At 45.0% G+C, this 22,582-nt stretch overlaps 2 protein-coding genes across 2 annotated transcripts; one reads left to right on the top strand and one right to left on the bottom strand.

The window, feature by feature from the left end:
- Positions 1-1,658: 1,658 nt before the first annotated feature.
- Positions 1,659-8,191, top strand: LOC117427047 (uncharacterized). The gene is given in 8 exon segments (XM_059032691.1): positions 1,659-1,667; positions 6,146-6,270; positions 6,642-6,798; positions 7,369-7,522; positions 7,566-7,632; positions 7,634-7,650; positions 7,730-7,900; positions 8,139-8,191. Coding segments are annotated over 8 exon segments (753 nt in total).
- A 333-nt stretch (positions 8,192-8,524) lies between these two features.
- Positions 8,525-14,746, bottom strand: LOC131739327 (polyunsaturated fatty acid lipoxygenase ALOX12-like). The gene is made up of 9 exons (XM_059032690.1): positions 14,741-14,746; positions 14,182-14,397; positions 10,946-11,149; positions 10,595-10,681; positions 10,224-10,393; positions 9,874-9,995; positions 9,591-9,691; positions 9,330-9,500; positions 8,525-9,174 (listed from the first exon to the last, which is right to left on the bottom strand). Exons 1-9 carry the CDS (start codon positions 14,744-14,746, stop codon positions 8,995-8,997), a joined length of 1,257 nt encoding a protein of 418 aa, XP_058888673.1. The 3' UTR covers positions 8,525-8,994.
- Between the last annotated feature and the right edge of the window lie 7,836 nt (positions 14,747-22,582).

Raw genomic sequence — 22,582 nt, 5'->3', positions numbered from 1 at the left:
GCCTAATATAACGTTTGTAAATAGACTCTGCTGTTGAATAAAACACATGCAAACGCAGCCAGCGTGTTTAAAATGAACACAAGGCAAAACTATTGAATTAATATTGAATTGTAGAATGTTAATCAAATATTCCCTATAATTGGGCTGCTGTTTTAAACTTCTAATAATAATTAGTACCTAATAATAACATACTGTACATACACATTGTAACTGAGATGTTTAAACCGCAACAGCACAAATAAAACAGACACGTGATGTTGTTTGTGTGCTTTTCTAGTGAAGGTGTTAATGAGTGCGCACTGAATGCGCTGTGTTATTGTAGAAGGCAGTAATGTAAAGACAGCACCGTGGTACTCAGCGCACACAGGTACACTGCAGAATCACACAGCTGCGTGTTCACGATTGTTAAACTAGTCATCTTCTGCGATGTGTCCAACTGACTGGAAAACCTGGCCTCAGTTTCATCTGATCGGAATTCATCAGTGGAACCTTTCATGCGATGAAGCAGATATCGAGGGGAGCTGCCTGGAGTCTGCTTGTACCAGAACAGATATGCATTGTCAGCGTTATTGCTCAGGGAGTAACTGCAGAATATCCTCGTGTCGCTGCTAACTTTCGAGGTAATCGTTTCATTGAGTTGATTAATTTCATCTCCACGACTGCAGTCTGAAAATAATAATAATAATAATAATTATAAAATAAAAAAAAAGTTATGCACGATGTAGTAACTGCTGCTGAATCCACGAAATTGTTATTACAACAAAAATACACCGTTACCAAAGGTTAAATAGAAGACTGCAGTGAGAAGACCTGCATACAACATGGTTATCGCTGTTTATTCAGTTTGAATGAGTTCTCTGTCTCTGTTCTGTTGGTTTCTGCTCAGTACTGAATGCCAGTCTGCAGCCGCACCACCGAGCGGATCAGTGGGCGTTTCTTCCGTGTGTCGGGATGTTTCTCTGATGTCCAATCAGAACCCATGAACCCGCGCCGCGCTCTGTCTTCTTCATTACACAGTGAAGCACCAGAACGGGGTTCTTTCGTGTCATGAGTTGTGTTCCAATACTGTTTAAGACAGAGAGACAGATCCAAGCAGGGATTGCGTTTGGATTACACAGTAACACAGTGGTTTCTGTAGGGCGCTGGAAATGAAACTACGATGGTTGTTGTCCGTGGCACTGAACTGGTCTAGTCTGAGTTTTTTTTTAAAGAGTTGAAACGTCTGATCTATATAGCTGGCTCTTTGAGCTATATATATATATATATATATATATATATATATATATATATATATATATATATATATATATATAATAATTTTACAAAACTAGAACCAAACTAACATATATTTTTTTCTTTTTTTAAAAAATACGAGTTAATTAAATCATGGAGTAAACAATTGAAAACATATGGCCCAACGTCTCTTGATGTGTTTGATCTTATGTACAGTGTAGACATTGTCAACATGCATTGCCTGCCTGTACCTTAATACACAGGCTGCATTCACACCGATTGACCGAGGACCTTGTTGTTACTGAGAGGGAAGAACACAATGTAACACCGCTTATCTGACATCATTGCTTCATGCTGTGAGCGGGGGTGTCATTCTCATACTGTTTTCATACAGGTAGTGTTGGAAAGCAGCTGCACCAGGAGATATGGCGAGTGTGAGCTGACTGTGAATGAACATTGAAAAAATGATTGTCCTACACCGCCCTCTGGTGGGATTGCCTTGAACTGTCGTACAGACCTTAGGTTAAACTGATAGTTTCTACTTCGTGTGTGGGAAATGGCAGTGAGTGTATGGCAAGCCAAATGATCATTTAGAGATATCTCAAATTGCATTTTAAGATATCTTGAAATATTTAGAGATATCTGTAAAACATTTCCAGATATCTTAAATTGAATTCCAGATATCTTTAATTGTGCAGTTTTTAAGATATCTAAAATTAATTTAAAGATATCTGTAAATCAATTTGAGATATCTAAAAATGAAATAAAGATATCTTAAATTGATTTACAGATACCTTTAAATACTATGGAAACCGTGTGGATTGTGCTAGCATGGCACGCCAAACTGTCATTTAGAGATATCTTAAAATGAGGGTTTTAAAGATATCTCTAAATCATTTAAAGATATATCTAAATAACTTCCTGTACATTTAAAGATATCTGTAAATCATTTGAAGATATCTTCAAATAACGTCCTGTTCATTTAAAGATATCTGTAAATCATTTGAAGATATCTTCAAATAACGTCCTGTTCATTTAAAGATATCTGTAAATCATTTGAAGATATCTTCAAATAACGTCCTGTTCATTTAAAGATATCTGTAAATCATTTGAAGATATCTCTAAATAACGTCCTGTTCATTTGAAGATATCTTTAAATAGACAGGAAGTCCATTGAAGACATAGAGCATTTTCACAGGAAGTCATTTCCAGATATCTCGAAATAGCTTCCTGTTCATTTGAAGAATGATTTAGAGATATCTCTAAATGAACAGGAAGTTATTTGAAGATATCTTAAATGTTTTAGAGATATCTCTAAATAAACAGGAAGTTATTTGAAGATATCTTAAAATGATTTACAGATATCTTTAAATGAACAGGAAGTTATTTTAAGATATTTTCAAATGATTTACAAATATCTTTAAAACCCTCATTTTAAGATATCTCTAAATGACAGTTTGGCGCACCATGCTAGCCAGATCCACATATTATTTAAAGATATCTGTAAATCATTTGAAGAATCATAACACTGCAGTTACCCTTCTACACAGAAGAGCTGTCACTGGAAATGCCATCAGCATTGTAATCACTAGCCTCTGTACACTCCAGGGTTTTTGCATGGGCAGGGCGCTGCTTTGTATCACTGTGCTGGTTCTATTGCACAGTAGTAGATGGCAGAATCAGACACTGAAGGCTGTATTGTCAGGGAGCCAGTTTTAGATGAGGTATCTACTGCTGGTTTATATTTCCCAGAATCGCCTCCATGTGTTCTGAACAGGAAGTTATTCTGAGATATCTCTAAATGATTTACAGATAGCTGAAAAGTATTTCAAGATATATCAAAAACTTTTAGAGATATCTTTAAATGAACAGGACATTATTTAGAGATATCTCTAAATGATTTACAGATATCTGAAAAGTATTTCAAGATATCTCAAAAACATTTAGAGATATCTTAAAATGATTTAAATATATCTAAAAATGCATTTTAGATATCTCATTTGAAGCTCAATTTAAAGATATCTGTAAATCATTTTGAGATATCTCTAAATGTATTTTAGATATCTTAAAATGATTTAGAGATATCTTTAAATATTTGAAGATATCTTCAAATATTTAGAGATATCTTCAAATATTTAGAGATATCTATAAATGAATTTGAGATATCTCTAAATGATAATTTGGCTTGCCATAGTGAGTCAGCGGGGCAGGAGGGTAAGAGGAGCGGCGCATTCTTGTATCAAATACAATTGCAAAGCTCTGTTATGTTTGGCTTTTTTATTACATTTTTATTTATTCTATATTTGTGTATAATTATAATAATACACGGCATGTGGAAATGAGGAGACACATTTTACAGTAAAATACGTTTTCAAATAAAACATTTTAAATACTGATATTAAGTTACCCTTTCATCACTGAAGAGAGTGAGATAAAGGTGTCAGTTGAATTACTATAACACCCAGTGTGAAGCTAGTGTTCACTATCGTAATTGTTTGTTTATTAGTTTTAAAATGTTTAACGCGACCTATTGTTTGACCTCGTTAGTACAACCGGGCCCCTTTGCTAATGACATCTTTAGTCAGGGTCGTAACCAAGTATAAATCTCCACATTTTTGTAAAATGACTTTACACTTAAAGGTACTTCTAGAGATGCAACTCGTTTCAGTAAATTAAAACGATAAACTTCGCATCCCGCGCAGAGGGAGAGCACAGACTTAAAACACCATTAAGTGGGGTTGGCATTGCAAGGGAGATGAAGGGAGGTTTCACAGTTCCGATCGAGTGAGTTTTCTAAGCATTATTTTTAAATGGTTATTCATCAATTGCTAGACCCCGTTAGAAAAAAAAAAAATCATCATTTAATCATAAAATCACAATTTACAAGATTAAATACGCTAATTTACCTCCTAGGCGCTGCCAATAGGGTCACACGACTGCGATACTGTACGCTGATTGGCTCGAGATATGTCAGATTTTGCTAAATTAGAAGCCTGGTTTATAGCGCGTTATGGAAAGTAACAATTATTTGAGTTACATTTAACGAGTTGTATTTCGTGTTTTGAGGACAAATGACATTTAACATCAGAAAGTAGTCACTGTGAGATGACTGATCCTGCCTTTAGCTCAGTTTTGGTGCGAATGGCGTATATCCCGTTTTTCATCTAAACTCTTCATATATATATATATATATATATATATATATATATATATATATATATATATATATATATATATATATATATATACACACACAGTGCCGTGAAAAAGTATTTGCCCCTGTCTGATTTTCTGTATTTTTTCACATTTTTCACATTGTATTTGGTCAGATTTGTTTGTGGGTTGTAGTAGTATATGGAGGGTGTCTGAGAGAAAAAAATGACACCAAAGTTTGGTGCTTCTTTCATTTGTTTGATATGCAAGGTTATCAAACATGCAATCTTCAGGTGTGAAAAAGTTATTTATTTCTTAGCAGACGCCCTTATCCAATTTGATACGAATCATATGCAAAGTTTGAAATTTACAAATTTTTTCAGTACCAAACAATAATAATGAGAAATCGTCTTCAAATTCAATTAGATAACGTCTCTGAGTGCTTTATGTCGGCGTTTTACTTTGCTGGTCATAGGTGGCGATTCTTTTGTTTGTTTGTTTTACTTGAGTCAAGTATGCGATTAATAAGGACAATTAAACGGTATTCATTTCTGAATGTACATTACATATTTTCATCTGCAATCGGCAACACGATGGGGGAAAAACAGCTTGTTTATTTACTTATTATTATACAGCAGTGGGGGAATGAAAGAAAACCGAGCGGAGCTAAGAAAGAGCGGAGCAGAGCGGAGGATGCCATTATCGGCGGTGAGCAGAATTGTCACCGCCGATTCACTCCGCTCACATTCTCTGAACACAACACAGACGCTCGCCGTTAAAACATATTGTCTTTACCTAGACCAATCTAGGTAAAGCAGCAGTGTGTCCCCAACCTGAGATGTAACCCGCGCTCTTCCAGTCAAGAGCACAGTGCTCTAACCACTACTCCACATATGCTACAAGTGAAGAAGCACTAATGTCTCGTTGTATAACAACTAGCTGCTGAAGCAGAAAAGCGAGGATGGGGAGTCCAGGTTTACCCAGTGGAGGTGGGCTGTCGAGGATTTGTGGCACACTCCACAACCCACTTTCTCAGAGACACTGGATTCAGTGGTCAAGAGTTGTGACTCATAGTGAAGAACTTATCTGAAGCAGCAGAGGGGCAGCAACTGGCTGTGGTTGAGATGAAAAGATTCTGGTTGGGGACCTTAAGCACAGTAGAAAGAAAGCAATGTCAATGTAAAGGAAGGTAAGTAAGCTGGGCTTAGCTGAGTGGGGATAGAGGGCGGTGATGCTGGGATGCCAGAATCACTGTCGAACCCTCTTAAGGTGCCGTAGGCTAATCGACGAAACACCAAGGATGGAAGGTGCCCACTTGAAGACCCCAGAGATGTACCCTACTCAGCTCAGTCCAGACGGTTGTCATACTGTTGCGCTAGGGAGGCCGCACTGTGGTTGATCCCTGGAGCCAGCATTGCAGCCGTTGTGTGTGTTGGTGCACCAGGAAGGCAAAATAGGCTGATCCCTGGAGCCAGCATTATACTTCAGCCATCAAAATCAGGCAGTAAGATATCTACATCATCCGATGGAAGGAAATGCAGATGGAGCACATTAGTTTACAGTAAAATAAGCTCTGTCTTAGTTGGAGCTTATCTTGGCGAGATCTAAGTCCAATATCAGCATGAATTGTTAACACCTACTCTCATGTAATGGATTTTTTTTTACATTTTAACCACCATAATTTATTCAAGAGTTTTAAAAACGTATGTTGTTAATGTCTGTTTTTTGTGAAATGCAATGAGATGTGATTCCCTTTCAGAACTGGATTGGGAACTATAAACACACATTAAATCCTGTTCCTGCAGTTACTAAGCCAACCAAACCAAAGTTGCACACACAAGACCTGTCTGCATACAATTTATTTTGCCGGGACATTCTTAAAAAGCAAGGTATGAAAGTATGCTATAAACAACACATAACATTGTATACTGTGTGACATATTCTGAAAGGGTTAATTTATTATTTTATTGCAAGTTTCCCACACCCTCTTTTCCAAGAGAAAGGTAGCAAGTTACTTCCACTTTGGACTAGGAATTCTATTGGTTAAAGCTCTGTTTCTATAGCAACAGCCTTGAAAATATCAATTTTCTTTGTCTGAATATTCTGGAAAATTAACTTTAATGCGTTGTGAACACACTGTTCTTATAAAAACACTTTTAAATGTTTGTTAATGGTTTAACAGTACTTAATTTGAGAAAAAACTAAACCAAAAAACAGCATGATTGTAAAGCCTTGGCGCTGCTTTTAATTTGTAGGTACAGGGAAGTCATTAAAGGCAGGTGGCTCAGTTTAGGGCAGGAGGACAGGGTCAGATATCTCGAAGAGACAGCAGCTCTGAAAGCGCAGGGAGACCAGCTGAGTCTAGAGATGAGGGAACTCAAATTGGGAAGTTAAAAGCAGCTCAGATTGCAGGTATGAAAGGATTGTGTTTTAACAACATTGCGTTGAAATGAACCTATATCAGATAGTGCAGGGGTGTCAAACTCAGTTCCTGGAGGACCGCAGTGTCTTTTTCATTCCAACTACTGCTTTCAATTTACTTAATCGATCCAAATATTTTACAGTTGATGGTTTAAAATGTGCACTTGATTCCAGGTACAGCTGCCTATAAAATATACTGAGGCCTGGAGAGAGGCGTTAAATGTATCTGGCTAATTAAATAATTAGATCAATTAAGACATTAAGAGTTGAGGTGGAAAAAATCAAGAAGATACTGCGGCCCTCCAGGAACTTCCTTTGACACCCCTGAGTGCAATAGTGTTATCATGTTTTGTTAAATATTTATGTACTTTGCTGCTAGTTCTGCTTAAACATCTTTTAATGACAATTTTTGACAACAGTATTCTCAACTTTTTAATTAAGAAAACATATTAAAAGACCTGAAAATCACAAATCCAACTTGTCACTTACACAATGGTTGGTTATTAAGATGTGTTACTGTTGCACTGTGGAAACCAGCATCTTTTCTGTGTTTCTGCAAAGATGTCCAGGCTTGAGGAATTGGGAGTGGAAACGGCAATGATGTCATATGACTGCCTCAGTTCATCTCCAGCTGTTACTAAACTCTACACTAAAAGAGCTGCAGAGTTCCTTAAATAGACTGGAACAGCCAACAAGTTTGGATTGTATATGGAAGGTGGTTATTAATGACAAGTACATTTTTCCTCTCCTATTTTCAGCCCCTTCAACATCCTCAGTGCCCAAAAGCACTGAATCTCTGCAACTACTGGTTAAGGAGGTTCAGGAGCTTTAACACAAACTACAGTAAGCATATTAACTCAAAACAGAACAGTAACATGCCAAGCAAATAGAGGGAAAAGCACACTGTTGTTCTAGCTCTTAGGAGAGGCCAGGGGTAGTGCAAGGCTTCCCTACATGTCTCTGTTAGCTGGAAAGGTCACCATAACAGCGGTTTGCCTTCCCTGTGACTTGACTGTTAGGAAGCCCTCCTTTTATGGAAGGCAGCAATTGCATTCTCTCCTTAAAGGAGTAAAGGATATTTCATTTGAAATGGGTAAGTTCATGACAATTGTAACATTTGCATTGTCTTCCTGTTGTAATTATTGATGCTTAGGGTAACTGACAGTTGTATGCTTAGATTAATCTCCTAATTGATGATACTGGAGTGAGAATACTTCAGCAACCTGTATTTTATTGCTCTACATAACCCCTGCGATGCAAGACATAAGCATGAAGTCAATGATGTGTCAAAAGTGCTTATGTGATCTAAATCAGCATTGTTTAATTTCCAGAGCAGCACAAGCAGTCTGAGGAATGCCATGTTTGCAGCATCACAGACAGGTGAAGATATATTGGAGGCTATGTGTGTAAATGAAGGTATTACTGCATTGCTTTAATCTTACTTGTAATTTAAACACCTTCTTTAACATCACAGCTTTTGTTACTGCTAAAATAAAAACATATTAATCATACAATCAGGTCAAATGTCCATGTTCATCTCCAAGTATGTATTTATGTAGACTTTTTCCACCAATGTGCTTTCACATTAAATTATTTGTTTTCACACTTAATAGCAAAATACAACCAATATCTGCTACCAGTGCGACACTACCCTTTCTTCAGTGTGTTCAGAGGATTCACAGGCAGCCACTGTTCAGGAACCAACTCTAAGCCAAGGTGGGTTGTTATTTATTTATTCCAGTTTGAAATTTCAAAAGAGGTTAAAAGGACAAATTACAAAGCATACTTTTCTTTAGTTTTACATCAGCAAATCAAATTAATCACTCAGTCATAATTGCTTAGCAAAACATGATTTAAATGTCATTAACTGTACCTTTACTTAATTTGCATTCAATGTATTTCTCGGACATTAAAACACTAGAGACATCCATAATGCATTCATCATAATTGTACCGATTTTCTTCATGCTTTCCTTGTCAGGGTAAATACACTTAAAATTGGAAACAATGTTATAACATGTTAAGGACATGGCTCCCATTTCCCCCATAATGCTATTACACTAGCCTTTTTTCCCCTCATTATAAGGTGAAAGTCTTGTGACTGGATCCCCACTGTACCATTATAAAGTTTCAGATAGTAGTAGATGCCTCTCCCCTCTCCCTGTCTCCTCTCTTCTCTGTCCTCCCTCTATATAGTAATGCTGTTCTCGATCCTGCTCGGTTTCAGGTACTCGTATTTCAGCGCCAAGCTCTGGTTCCTCTCCTTTATTTTCTGCTCGATCTCTTTCAGAGTCTCATTGAATTTGCGTATCTCTGCCTGGGCTGCTTCCTCTGTGAAGTACTCCTCAGTGTGCCGTCCGAGAGGAATCTGAGGAGACAAAGCGAGGCAGCGAGTCACAGACTGCATGGGAAAACCTCCAGGATTATAAACTAAGCTGAGTCAAGCAGACCAGCGTTTGGGCTCTAGTGCATTCATCGGTGTTATTGAAACTGAACCGAGTCAGGTGACAGTGTGATTCTCACCGCATCTGGCTGTGCCCTGCTCAGGTGCCATGTGATCGCCATCTCCATGCAGGATTGGCTGATGTCTGGCAGAGTCTCCATGATCATCTCCATGGTAACAGAATCTTTGCAGGTGGGTGGGGGCAGGCGCATAGTGCAGGGCGTGTTCGGAACCCAGGCGCACCAATCAAACTGCAGGGCAGGAAGGAGACCACAAGGTGAGGGGTGAGAATTGTGCAGGATGTAGGGGTGATGGGTTAGGGGTGAGGGGACAGGGGTTACCTGTCCGTTGTTGGTAGCCGCGTGCTGTACAGAGCAGGTGAAGATCACCACACTGAGGAGAGTCACCAGCTCCTTCCTGCTTCTCAACTCACTGGATAGACCTGAGGGAGAGACAGACAGGCAGAGAGATGGAGACAGACAGAGAGACACAATCTATTATTAAATGAGACATACACAAAACATACTGCCAATGAATCAGCTAACAAATTAACGATGCATTAACCATCTGGACAAAGATTAAAGGGATTAGACCACCATAATCGCCCCCCCCCCCCCCCCTCACCGAATTGGGGGATGTCCCCGAACCCCTCCTCAGTGATGTCACGGATCCACAGCTGCAGCTCCGAGTCCTGAGAGACATCAGAGTCCGAGGAATAATAGATAGAGACGAGACCGGAGACATAGCTGAGGAGAGAGAGTGAGATTGTGTAGGGCAGCTCGGTCCTGGTACCTGCCCAGGTGTGTGTGGTTCTGGTTCAGGTGTGTGTGTTTGTGGTTCAGGTGTGTGTCTTCCTGGCTCACGTGTGTGTTTTCTGGTTCAGGTGTGTGTGTGTTCCTGGTTGAGATGTGTGTGCTTGTGTTCCTGATTCAGGTGTGTGTTTGTGTTCCTGGTTCAGGTGTGTTTCTGGTTACCTCTGGATGGCGTTCCACAGCATCAGGCTGTCCTCGCGGTAGAAGTAATCCCTGAGCTTCATCACGCCGCGCCGCTGAAAATCTAACGGGGGCTGAAGAGACTCGTAGGACAGAGTCTGATACCCTTTCTGAGAGAGGAGGAGGACAGCAGGACCCCCTGTAGAGGAAACCTGAGAGAGAGAGAGAGAGAGAGAGAGAGAGAGAGAGAGAGAGATGAGAGGGGCGAGAGGGGATGAAAGAGGGGAGGGGGTGTGGGAGTGAGAGGGGAGAGAGGTATACACAGGCACACAGACAGGCATACACACAAACAGACAGACAGACATACAGATAGGCAGGCAGACACACACACACAGATAGGCAGACAGATGTACCCTTTTGAAGATGCCATCTTCAGATATGAGCTGGGAGCGCCCGCGGGTGTTGATCTCCAGCGTGTAGCGCAGGTGAGGGGTGAGGAGCTGAGGAGCTGAGAGGAGACCAATATACAATTACTGAAAACAGTGAATTTGCTGTCAACATGGCCTCACCATTAATGAACGAAATCAGTGAATTATCCGATCGAATCTCCAGTCCCTGTATCCTGTATGGAGAGTTGTATTGCTATGGATGTTTCCCAGTATCCCAGTCCCTCATACACTTATTCCCAGTAACCCCAGCCCCCCAGACACTGGTTTCCAGTATCCACAGTCCCCTGGTACACCCGTTCCCAGTCTCCCCAGTACCTTGTACACTGGGTGTACTGCGGGGAGCTGTCTCAGTGTGGCCACACAGAACACCTCCATCATCAGGTGAGTGCGCAGCAGGTGAGTCAGGACCTGGAAGATCTGGAATTCAGAGCTTCGAACCCAGATCTTCGACAACAGCCAGGCCAGAGGGGGGTCCGAGGGGAGGAAAACAGGTGAGCTGGGGCCAGGGGTCTGACCCAGCTGTGTGAGAGAGTGAGTTATATATTATATATATTATTTTTAACAAGTCAAATAAACTCATTTGAAAGTGCTTTGTATCGCGCAACAGCTTGTATAGACGAGGTGTATAGGACTGCAGGACTGGATCTCTGTACCTGTATAGCCAAGGGGAGCAGCCCCTTGTCTGGCGGTCTGTATAGCCAGGGGGAGCAGCCCCTTGTCTGGCGGTCTCTGTATTGCCAGGGGGAGCAGCCCCTTGTCTGGCGGTCTCTGTATAGCCAGGGGGAGCAGCCCCTTGTCTGGCGGTCTCTGTATAGCCAGGGGTTCCTTAAATAGACTGGTCTAGATCTTGTTTATACCAGTGCATTGCATCAAAGCTGCATGTCTGATAGTGACAGTTTATCTGAACTGATTTTCCTTCTGAGACTCGCTGTGAATCAGGGCTTTGAGTCACCTGGTCTTCACTGTGTGCACCTGAAATGAAAGAGAAGCTTGTGAATTAAATACATGAATTCATGAATTCATTACACTGCTGTATCCAGTTGGAAATGCCATGAGCATTGTAATCACTAGCCTCTGTACACTCCAGGGTTTTTGTATGAGTAGGGCGCTGCTTTGTATCACTGTGCTGGTTCTATTGCACAGTAGTAGATGGCAGAATCAGACACTGTATTGTCAGGGAGACAGTTTTAGATGCACTGCTCAGAGTCGCTGGCTGCACCTGTTGACTGGTGCTCATTGTGAAATGTATTTCTGGAACTGGCCCAGAGTATCCACTTGTAAAGAGTTTTGGAGAAGTGACACTATCCAGCACAACCCATGCCCTCAAGTTCCTTACTGCTTTTATAAAACGGATTTATAAGCATTTTATAAAAAAGGAGAAATCTGTATAGTTTCTAAAGATTTATTAACATTTTGATGTATAACTTTCCACAACAGAAAATAGTCCCTATGAACAATTGTTTTTTATTATTTTTTCAGTAAAAGTGTTTTTTTTTAATAAAGACTTTAAATAAATATAAAAACCTTCCTTAGATGTGTTTCAGTTCATTTTTCTGACTTTACGAGTGCATGCTTTGTTGGGCTGAAGATTATTAATTAATTAATTAATTAATTAATCAATTAATTTAAGATCAAATTGTATTTTTTTAGAAAGCCAGTCATTTAAGCATAACAGCCAAATTAGTTTGTTTTGTGGTATTAATTTCATTTGTCGATTTTTTTGTTTGTTTGTTTCTAGCACGTCAGTGTTACATTTTTGTACCTGTAAAGAGATCCCACTGGCACGTTGATGCTCTCCTGTTCTCAGCCCCCATAGGCGTAAATTGGATCATTTGAAGAAGCTGAGCACCTGGTATAAAAGTTCCTGATTTCATCCATTCGAGAGATTGGATTTTGTCTTTGATGTGAACCCGGGGTTGTCTGGAGTGGAGGCTGGACGCACAGCCAGCAGGATCAGAGAAGGAATTCGACTTGTTTGTGTTCGGCTGTGGGTTGGGAGAAAGCATGAATGAAACAGCCGCCGACACTTAGAGCGAGGCTCCTTGTGATTCCTGTCTCCCTCTGTGTGTGTGTGTATGTTTTTAACTGTTGTAGATTTAGTATTTTTAAAAGACATTGAGGATTTTGGAGAGTGCTTTTTCAAAAACCGAGATTCAGAAAGTAATTTTCTCGTAAACAAATTATTTGTGTAAAACTGTAGTGGCAAAATAAAACCTATACATAATGTATTTATACTTATGAGTTATCAGAAATAATATTGAGAAGAAGAAAAAACGTCCTTTTAAAATGCTGTTATACGTATTCACAGGAATGTAAGGGTTAAATAAATGCTAGTAGCCATCTACAGTGTTCTGTTTATTAATCTGCTCATATGTGTTTTGTACCAATGGGATGAGCAATTTAAATAGTTAACGTGATGTAATGGGAAGATTGTTTAATGATTGCTCATTACGTGGCTTAATGTGATGGCTATATCGACATCGTGTGGCTGGAGGACTAAATTACAGGTTTAAAAACAAGTGAAAAACGCAGGGTTCTAATCATAAGCCTTCGGGGAAAAAAATCCGTAAGCGATACATTGATGAATAGAGCTCACTGTGCTGACCTGTGTGAGAGGTGCAGTGAGCAGGGTCCTGTGAATAGAGCCCACTGTGCTGACCTGTGTGAGAGGTGCAGTGAGCAGGGTCCTGTGAATAGAGCTCACTGTGCTGACCTGTGTGAGAGGTGCAGTGAGCAGGGTCCTGTGAATAGAGCCCACTGTGCTGACCTGTGTGAGAGGTGCAGTGAGCAGGGTCCTGTGAATAGAGCTCTGTACTGACCTGTGTGAGAGGTGCAGTGAGCAGGGTCCTGTGAATAGAGCTAACTGTGCTGACCTGTGTGAGAGGTGCAGTGAGCAGGGTCCTCTGAATAGAGATCACTGTGCTGACCTGTGTGAGAGGTGCAGTGAGCAGGGTCCTGGCAGCATTATGGGGGTTTTTCACCCGCAATCACTCCGCATATCCTTACATCACCCCCTAATTGTAAAGTGTCTGCGATCTCTATCGTCCGCCGAGCAAGGAGCTGCGCTGGTCGCTATCCACGGTGCTGAATCCTACTGCTAATAAATAAATAAAACGATTAAAGAAGACTTTCAGATACATTGTCTTATCTATTTGCTCATCATTAGTGGCAACATCATCACTGCTCGTATAACAATTGTGTGACTGCTGTGTTTCTTTTGTTCATATTTCTTTGAGTTTGTTTATTTTTCTTTAGTAACGGATTATTTTAGAGAAAATATGTATGGAAAAATGGCACATCATGATCGTTACTTTGTAGTGTTTACATGCAAGCTGAGGCTGTAGTCACACAGAACGACAAGCAGACTATAGGCGTCTCTTTTTCATCAACACCACAGACACGTTTTTGTCAGCAGCTCAACACTGCCTCCTTCACTGTGGGACTCAGAGCGCAATAGAAAACTGCAGAGTCTCGCATCTGTATCCCGCTGATGTTTAAATACGTGTATTTATTCTGCGCGTCAAGTAAAGCCGAGAAGCGATCTTCAACACCTGGTGCTTTATCCCCATCTTCAGCCCCTCCAGCTGGTTTGTACCGCTGGAGAATGTATTTGACTCGCTCTCCCAGGTCCTGACGGTACCACTGCAGGTATAAGCTGCTGGAAGCTGAATGGGTAAAATTGCAGTGTATTGTAACTGACTGGTCTTCTTGTGCATGCAGTGCAGCAGGCCATTGTGTAACAGAGTCTTGATCTTCAAAACTGGAACCTGTGGAACGGGAAGAAGAGGTGATTTTAGGCTACAACACAACAACGTGCGGTCAGAATTATTATTTTGTAAATTGTTATTATAAAGAGGCCTACAATGTAGCACTACAGCGAGATATTGTACCTATAATTCCAAGAACTGTGCACAGAAGAAGAAGCAGGTCCATGTCTGCAGGCACTCTGCAGTATTGAATTAGTGCAGTGATGGATATCGATGAAGAGTCTGTGTATTCGTCTGTTTAAACCTGTTATTCTAACTGAGATACTGAGTGCACTGCATGTGTATGCTGTCTCATCTCCTTTTGCTGGGCTGACCTAATTTTAGTGAAATGAGTGTTCTGTACCGCCATCTACTGGCTGAAAATAAGACTACATTTGCTAATAAATTAAATTCCAGAGCATTTGGTTAAAAGATTGAGTCGCCAGTTTATTATGATCTCAATATCTCAGGTTCTACTCTAGTCGAGCCCGTTCTATATATAGGGGCTGGTCGTATGAACAAGGCTACAGATGGATCTGCTCAGCACTATGCTACAGCATATTATTTTTAATAATATGTACTGTATAGAATAGGATAATCCATGTTCGTACATCAGAAGATGTTTTGAGAATGTAATATACATTGCAATTTTAAAAAGTAAATACTAAATTATTATTATTATTATTATTATTATTACTATTATTATTATTATTATTATGAATCAGTTATTCCATCTACAGAGCTCTGAACAGTTAATAATGAGCAGTTTAATTCACTTGCCTGTTTCATCAAGTGTGGGTGTGGTGTTGTAGTCAGTGTTGGACTAACATTGAATGTAACTTTACCAGTGTAGTTCAGCGCTGTGTCTCTTATCGAGGTCTGGGGGTTAAGCAGGGCAGGGAGTACCGGACTGTATTGTAACTTTACCAGTGTAGTTCAGCGCTGCGTCTCTTATCGAGGGCTGAGGGTTAAGCAGGGCAGGGAGTAGCGGACTGTATTGTAACTTTACCAGTGTAGTTCAGCGCTGCGTCTCTTATCGGGGGCTGAGGGTTAAGCAGGACAGTGATTATTGATTTGTTCATTTATTTTACAAAGATCAGAAAGAAGGCCAATATCAACACGACTACACTTTTGATAGAAGCCCGGTGGTAAATGCTTTATGGAAATATCCCTTAAACTTTATGTAATCATCGTAAACACACATTTAAAATGTTTTAATGAGCTTAATATAACGTTTGTAAATAGACTCTGCTGTTGAATAAAACACATGCAAACGCAGCCAGCGTGTTTAAAAAGAACACAAGGCAAAACTATTGAATTAATGTTGAATTGTAGAATGTTAATCAGATATCCCCCTTAATTTGACTGCTGTTTTAAACTTCTCACTCTCGTAAGTACCTAATAATAACATGCTGTACATACACATTGTAACTGAGATGTTTAAACCACAACAGCACAAATAAAACAGACATGTGATGTTGTTTGTGTGTTTTTCAAGTGAATGGGTTAATTAGTGCGCACTGAATGCGCTGTGTTATTGTAGAAGGCAGTAATGTAAAGACAGCACCGTGGTACTCAGCGCACACAGGTACACTGCAGAATCACCCAGCTGCGTGTTCACGATTTTTAAACTAGTCATCTTCTGCGATGTGTCCAACTGACTGGAAAACCTGGCCTCAGTTTCATCTGATCGGAATTCATCAGTGGAACCTTTCATGCGATGAAACAGTTCCCTTTCAAGTCGAAAATAACCATCAAGGTATGGGACATTGCCGTCAGGCAGTAGGGATTGGCTGAGCTTTATGTCAAAGCTGCCGATAGGCCTCCGCGCAAGCTGCCGTGCAAGCCCGCCCCCTTGGGAGCTTACTATACGCAGCGCGCGGAGAGTCACTTCCTCTTTTGCCTTCAGCATCAGTAGCGGTAGGACTTAGAGCTATTTTGACTGATTGTACTCACTAAGCTTAGGCTTGAGAAGCTGGTTTATCCCCTTCTCCGAGTTTATTTCAGTTATTATTATTATTATTGTATTGTATTATTTTAGGATATATTTTGTGTCTACATTATTCCTTTTCGCTTTGCTTCGGCATTGCGTTCTTCGTGGTCTCCCCGTCTTTCCTCTGTTCCTTATATTTACTGTGTGGGTTTTTTGTATATATATTTTCTATATATATTATATTTTGTGTAATTATATTGTTATATATTTACATTGTGTGTCGGACGCGTGTTGCGTTGGCCTTGGCCACGCGCAATTGCATCCTCGGTCTAGCTTAGGCTAACCGTGTGTGTGTGCGGGTAGTCTGCTCTGCAGTGTCCCCCCCCGCGGCGCGTTCCCGCCACGTGGTATTGCACTACACTCCCTTTCCTTTTGCAGCGTCCACAAAAAAAAAAAAAAAAAAAGTTTTTCCCTTCACTATACAGAGGAAGACAACCACCAACGTGCAAAATCCCCAGCACCTTCAGGTAGGTATTGCACAGCACCAGACACTGTACCAGCACTTTGCGTCTCCGCTTGGCGGGTCAGCTGACGCTTAGGCGTCTGTGCTTGCGTTCCACGCTTGGTACTCGCGCTCCGGCGCTTTGGTGTCAGCGCTTGTGCGCTTGGTGCAGCGCTTCGGCGCTTTGTGCAGCGCTTCTGCGCTTGGTGCTTAGTGCTTCTGCACTTGGGGCTCAGTGCTCGACGCTCGACGCTTCGGCGCTCGGTGCTCGACGCTCGGTGCACGTTTCCATCTACGTCGGTGCTCGGTGCTCGACGCTCCACGCTCGGTGCACGCACCCTCGACGCACCTCGGTGCTCGACGCTCGGTGCTCGACGCTCGACGCTTCGGCGCTCGACGCTCGGTGCTCGGCGCTTGGCGCCTCGACGCACGCACGCTCGGTGCACGCACCCTCGACGCACCTCGGTGCTCGACGCTCGGTGCTCGGCGCTCGGTGCTCGGCGCTTGGCGCCTCGACGCTCGACGCTTCGGCGCTCGACGCTCGACGCTTCGGCGCTCGACGCTCGACGCTTCGGCGCTCGACGCTCGACGCTCGGTGCTCGACGCTTCGGCGTTCGACGCCTCAACGCGCGCACCCTTGACGTCGACGCACGCACCTCGGTGCTTGACGCTTCGGCGCTTGGTGCTCGACGCCTCGGTGCTCGACGCGGCGGCGTTCGGCGCACGCACATCAGGTGCTTGACGCTTGGTGCCCAGCGCTTCGGCGCTCGACGACGCGCACCTCGCTCTCGTCTTTGACGTCATTATGTCTGGGTTCCACCGTTGTGTGACCTGTCAGGCCAAGTTGCCTGCCAGCGACCCTCATGAGGACTGTGTCGCATGTTTAGGGCCGGACCATGCAGCATCTGCCCTGGCAGACAGGGCATACTGCCAGCTATGTGCGGGGTTTCAAACACGCACCCTACGCCAGAGAGCTAGGAAGGCGGTGGGAGGTCGTTCCCCATCTTCGGGCTCGTCCCACACCGTCTCGGCCCCACCATCGTCTATCGTGTCGCTGCCGGCGACGTCTCAGCCTATGAGCCCATCTTCCCAGCTTACAGCTGGTCAGAGGTCTCCAATTAGGCGTGCTCGGGAACGTTCCCGCAGCCCCTCCTCTCGCGGGGCTCGCCCCCGTCGAGAGTCGCGATCCAGATCTCGATCGCCTCGCCGGAGAAGACACTCCCGCTCCCCTCGAAGGGGTAGACGGCATCAAGACACATCTGGGGTGGCTGAGCTCACCTCCAAGATGTCGCAGTTCATGGAGCTCATGATGGGACAACAATCCCTCCTCATGACTCTAGCGAACGTGGCGCCTCGGGCCCCAGAAATGGTTACCGGACCCAGCGCTAGTCAGCCGATGGCTCCTCCACCAGTTCCCCAGGAAGTAGAGTGGGACGCCGATGCTGTCTCAAGGGACGCATCTGATGCAGACCCGCTCTTTGAAGATACAGAGCCTGAGGTGGCATCCCAGCACTCTGGGCAGGACGACCCTGAAGTGCTGGATACTAATGACCCTATCTGGTCAGTGGTGGAGAGGGCAGCCCGCCATCTAGGCGTGGACTGGCCCGCATCAGAGCCAACACGTCGCTCTCTGTTTGAATTGCCATCGGCTCCGCCCATTCAGTCCAGGATGCTCCCGGCATTCCCGGATTTTATTAAGGAGGTGCAGTCCACCTGGGGAGCACCGGCCTCCGCCCCTGCGACTTCTCGCAAGGCTTCGGCCTTCACCATGCACGGGGCGAGCGAAGCTGGGCTGGCGTTGTTTCCGCCAGTGGGCGCCGCGTTCGCCGCGCTAGTAAAGACGCCGACACTTTCGGGGCTGGCTAAGGACCCTTCCTGCCCTAACAGGCAGTGTAGGATTACGGAGGCCCACCTAAAAAAGGGTTATGCCGCGGCTACAGAGGCAGTTAGACTGTCCAACGTGGCCAGCCTCCTGACAGTCTACCAGGCGGCGCTGATTCGCGACCTGCCTGAGTCCCCACCCGTCGGGCTCAGGACCGAGCTGGGTGCAGTTGCACAGCTGTTGGTCAGGCTGGCTCAGCTAAATGCGCGAGCACAGGGCAGGAGCATTGCTTCTTTAGTAGTAGCAAGAAGGCAGCTATGGCTCTCACAGGCCAGGGTACAGGAGCCTGATAAGGCCCCGTTGTTAGATGCTCCTATATCCCCGGGGCACACGTTTGGCCCAGCGGTGGAGGAGATGCTGCAACGCTCCGTCAAGGCGCGTGAGGCGTCGCAGCAGTTGGCTAAGATGTGGCCAAGCAAGCCTTTCCAGCCAAGGCGGCCGCAGGAGCGTCAATGGCGCAGGGCGCCGCCGCAGCAGCAGGCGCACCCACAGGGCAGTAAAACCGCCCCCTCGGGGGTTGCAGCACGCAGCCAACCAGCATTTGCGAGACCGCAGCGCGGAGGGTGGCGCCCCAGAGGAGGTAGCAGACCACGTCCTCGTGGCTCTGGTCAGGCCCCTCGTGAGCGAGCGCAGCCTAAGCAGCCCTGAGAAACCCCGGCAGCCGTTAACCCACCCCTACACTGTTCCACAGCTCCTGTTCTGGCAACAATGCACCAACGACATCTGGGTGCGCAAAACTATAATCACCGGGTACACCCTTCAATTCCGGTTAAACCCCCCCCCCTTCAGGGGAGTGGTGGTAACTGCAGTGAAGGACTCGGTTCAGTCCTCAGCTCTAAATGCAGAAATACAGGCATTGCTCAAGAAGCGTGCCATCAACTAGTAGACCCTGCTCTGACCGACCAGGGGTTCTACTCCAAATACTTCCTTGTGCCAAAGAAGGACGGCGGGCTCCGCCCTATTCTAGACCTGCGTGTACTGAACAAATACCTACGGGTGTTGTCGTTCAAGATGCTTACGCACAGGCACATTGTCCAGTCTGTCCGGCAGGGCGACTGGTTTACCACCGTAGACCTCACAGATGCGTACTTTCACGTTCCCATCTGTCCGGGTCACAGGAAGTACCTACGTTTCGCATTTCAGAGCAGGGTCTACGAGTTTTGTGTCCTGCCATTCGGCCTGTCTCTAGCTCCTTGAACCTTTTCGAAGTGTATGGACGCCATTCTAGCCCCCTTGCGGGTTCAAGGCGTTCGACTGCTGAACTATCTGGACGACTGGCTCGTCTGCGCGCAGTCAAAGGAGCAGTTGGCACAGCACACAGTGATGGTTACAGACCATCTTCAGCGGCTAGGTCTGAAGGTCAATCCAGACAAGAGCCGCCTCGTGCCCAGCCAACAGACCGAGTTTTTGGGTCTGCATCTGGACTCAGTGTCCATGGAAGCGACCCTATCGACACAAAGAGTTGCCTCATTAGAGCGGTGTCTCTCCCTATTCAGGTTGAGAGAAACAGTCAGCATGGAGCTCTGTCAGCGCATGCTGGGGTTGATGGCTGCCGCCTCGCAAGCCCTTCCTTTGGGCTTACTACACCAGAGACCTCTGCAGGCCTGGTTCAATGCCTTCGCGCTGCATCCGCGGAGAGACAAGCACCGCAGGTTGAGGGTATCCCGAACCTGCTGGGAAGCATTACGCTGGTGGAGAGTTCAGTCGAACATCCGCCAGGGCGTGCGCTTGGGTCCCATCTTCCGAAGGGAAGTTATCACAACCGACGCTTCCAACCAAGGTTGGGGAGCAGTCTGGAACGGGACAGGGACCCGTGGAGTGTGGTCAGGACCCTGGAGGTCAGCCCACATCAACGCTCTGGAACTCAGAGCAGTGGACCTCGCCCTTCGGCACTTCTTGCCAGTGCTTCTAGACAAGCACGTGTTAGTGCGGTCGGACAACACCACAGTAGTGGCGTATATCAATCGCCGGGGCGGATTGCGGTCCCCAGGTCTTCACCGGATGGTAACGCGGCTGTTGCTCTGGGCTCAACCGCGATTAGCCTCTCTGCGTGCAGTTCATCTGCCGGGCAGAGTCAATTACGCAGCGGATCTCCTGTCCAGAGGAGGTCCTCTTGCGGGCGAATGGCGTCTTCACCCTCGGGTGGTAGAGCGCATTTGGGACTGGTTCGGCACAGCGCAAGTCGATCTCTTCGCTTCGCGAGAGACCACGCACTGCCCCCTATGGTTCTCGGTGAAGGACCTCGACAGCCCCCTAGGAGTCGATGCACTGGCTCACGAATGGCCGCCAGGGCTCCTGTACGCATTTCCACCGATTTCGATGCTCCCCGCCTTCTTGGAGAAGGTCAGGGTAGAGCAAGCGACAGTGATTCTGATCGCTCCTCGGTGGCCTCGGAGGATTTGGTTCCCGAGTCTGGTGCAGTTGTTGCACGGTCGCCCGAGGGAGCTCCCTCTGCGAGCGGACCTGTTGTCCCAAGCCCAAGGAGGGCTATGGCATCCGAACCCCAAGCTCATGCAGCTATGGGCTTGGCCCCTGAGCGGGAGCGCCTGTCAGCCTTAGGGCTTTCGACAGCGGTTATATCGACCATTCAAAGTGCGAGGGCGCCCTCCACTCGGTCGCAATATACGTATAAGTGGCAATTATTTCAGAGTTGGTGTCTGGCTGAGGGCCATGACCCGGTCTCCTGCCCTATGGCAGTGATATTACAGTTTCTGCAGAAGCTGTTAGATGAGGGTAAGTCTCCCTCTACACTTAAAGTGTATTTGGCCGCTATTTCGGCTTGCCACGTACGCATTGACGGGTTATCACCTGGTTGCCATTTTTTGGCATCTCAGTTTCTGAAAGGCGCAAGACGCTTGCGACCTCCAAGAACGACCAGTTTACCGTCGTGGAGCCTTGATGTGGTGCTGGAAGCCCTTGCCAAGGCGCCGTTTGAGCCTCTCCACAGCGTGGATATGAAGCTCATATCTATTAAGACTGCGTTTTTGCTGGCTGTGGTATCAGCAAAACGCGTGAGCGAGTTACATGCACTGTCAGTGCATCCTTCTTGTACTCGTTTTGCAGGAGACGGTTCTAAGGTCTCCATGCGCCCTAATCCGGCCTTTTTACCAAAGGTTATATCCCCGTTCCACATGAACCAGTCAGTCGAGTTGATGGCGTTCCATCCTCCTCCTTTTTCTTCCCCAGAGGAAGAGCGGTTACACATGCTCTGCCCTGTGAGGGCATTGAGGTGTTATATTGACCGCACAAGGACTGTGAGGCAGACAGAACAGTTGTTCATATGCCATGGTTCTAGATCTTTGGGTCAGCCGCTGTCTAAACAGCGCCTTTCCCACTGGATAGTGGATGCTATTAAATTAGCGTATGAATCTGCAGGCCTTCCTCCACCAGGGCAGTTGAAGGCGCATTCTACCAGGGGTATGGCGACATCCTGGGCCCTCTTTCGAGGGGTGCCGGTGTCTGATATTTGCGCGGCAGCCAGTTGGGCTACGCCGCATACTTTCATGAGGTTTTACAGGCTAAATGTGCTGGAATCCTCTGCTCCGTCATTTGGAGCATCTGTGTTGCACTCTATGACGCCTCAGGTTGCGGACGTCTAGAGTAGGTACAATATGGTGTGACTATTCCACCTTGGGACAGGTGTCATTGCGAGCATAGACGCTGAGGCGCAGCTCCGCATATGCCTAGATGTACTGCCTACGCAGTTGCGTTATGACGTAAGTCTGTCCTACTGCCGAGAATCCTCCCTCGCGACGGCTTGGGTACACTGTTCCCATACCTTGATGGTTATTTTCGACTTGAAAGGGAACGATAGGTTGCGGATGCAACCCCGGATCCCTGAAAGAGAAAATAACCATCAAGCCGCGAGGTCGCTCTGGAGGCCTTCACG

This window comes from Acipenser ruthenus, chromosome 11 (assembly GCF_902713425.1).
Source record: "Acipenser ruthenus chromosome 11, fAciRut3.2 maternal haplotype, whole genome shotgun sequence".
Taxonomy (NCBI): domain Eukaryota; kingdom Metazoa; phylum Chordata; class Actinopteri; order Acipenseriformes; family Acipenseridae; genus Acipenser; species Acipenser ruthenus.
This window is presented reverse-complemented; position numbering and strand designations above follow the sequence as displayed.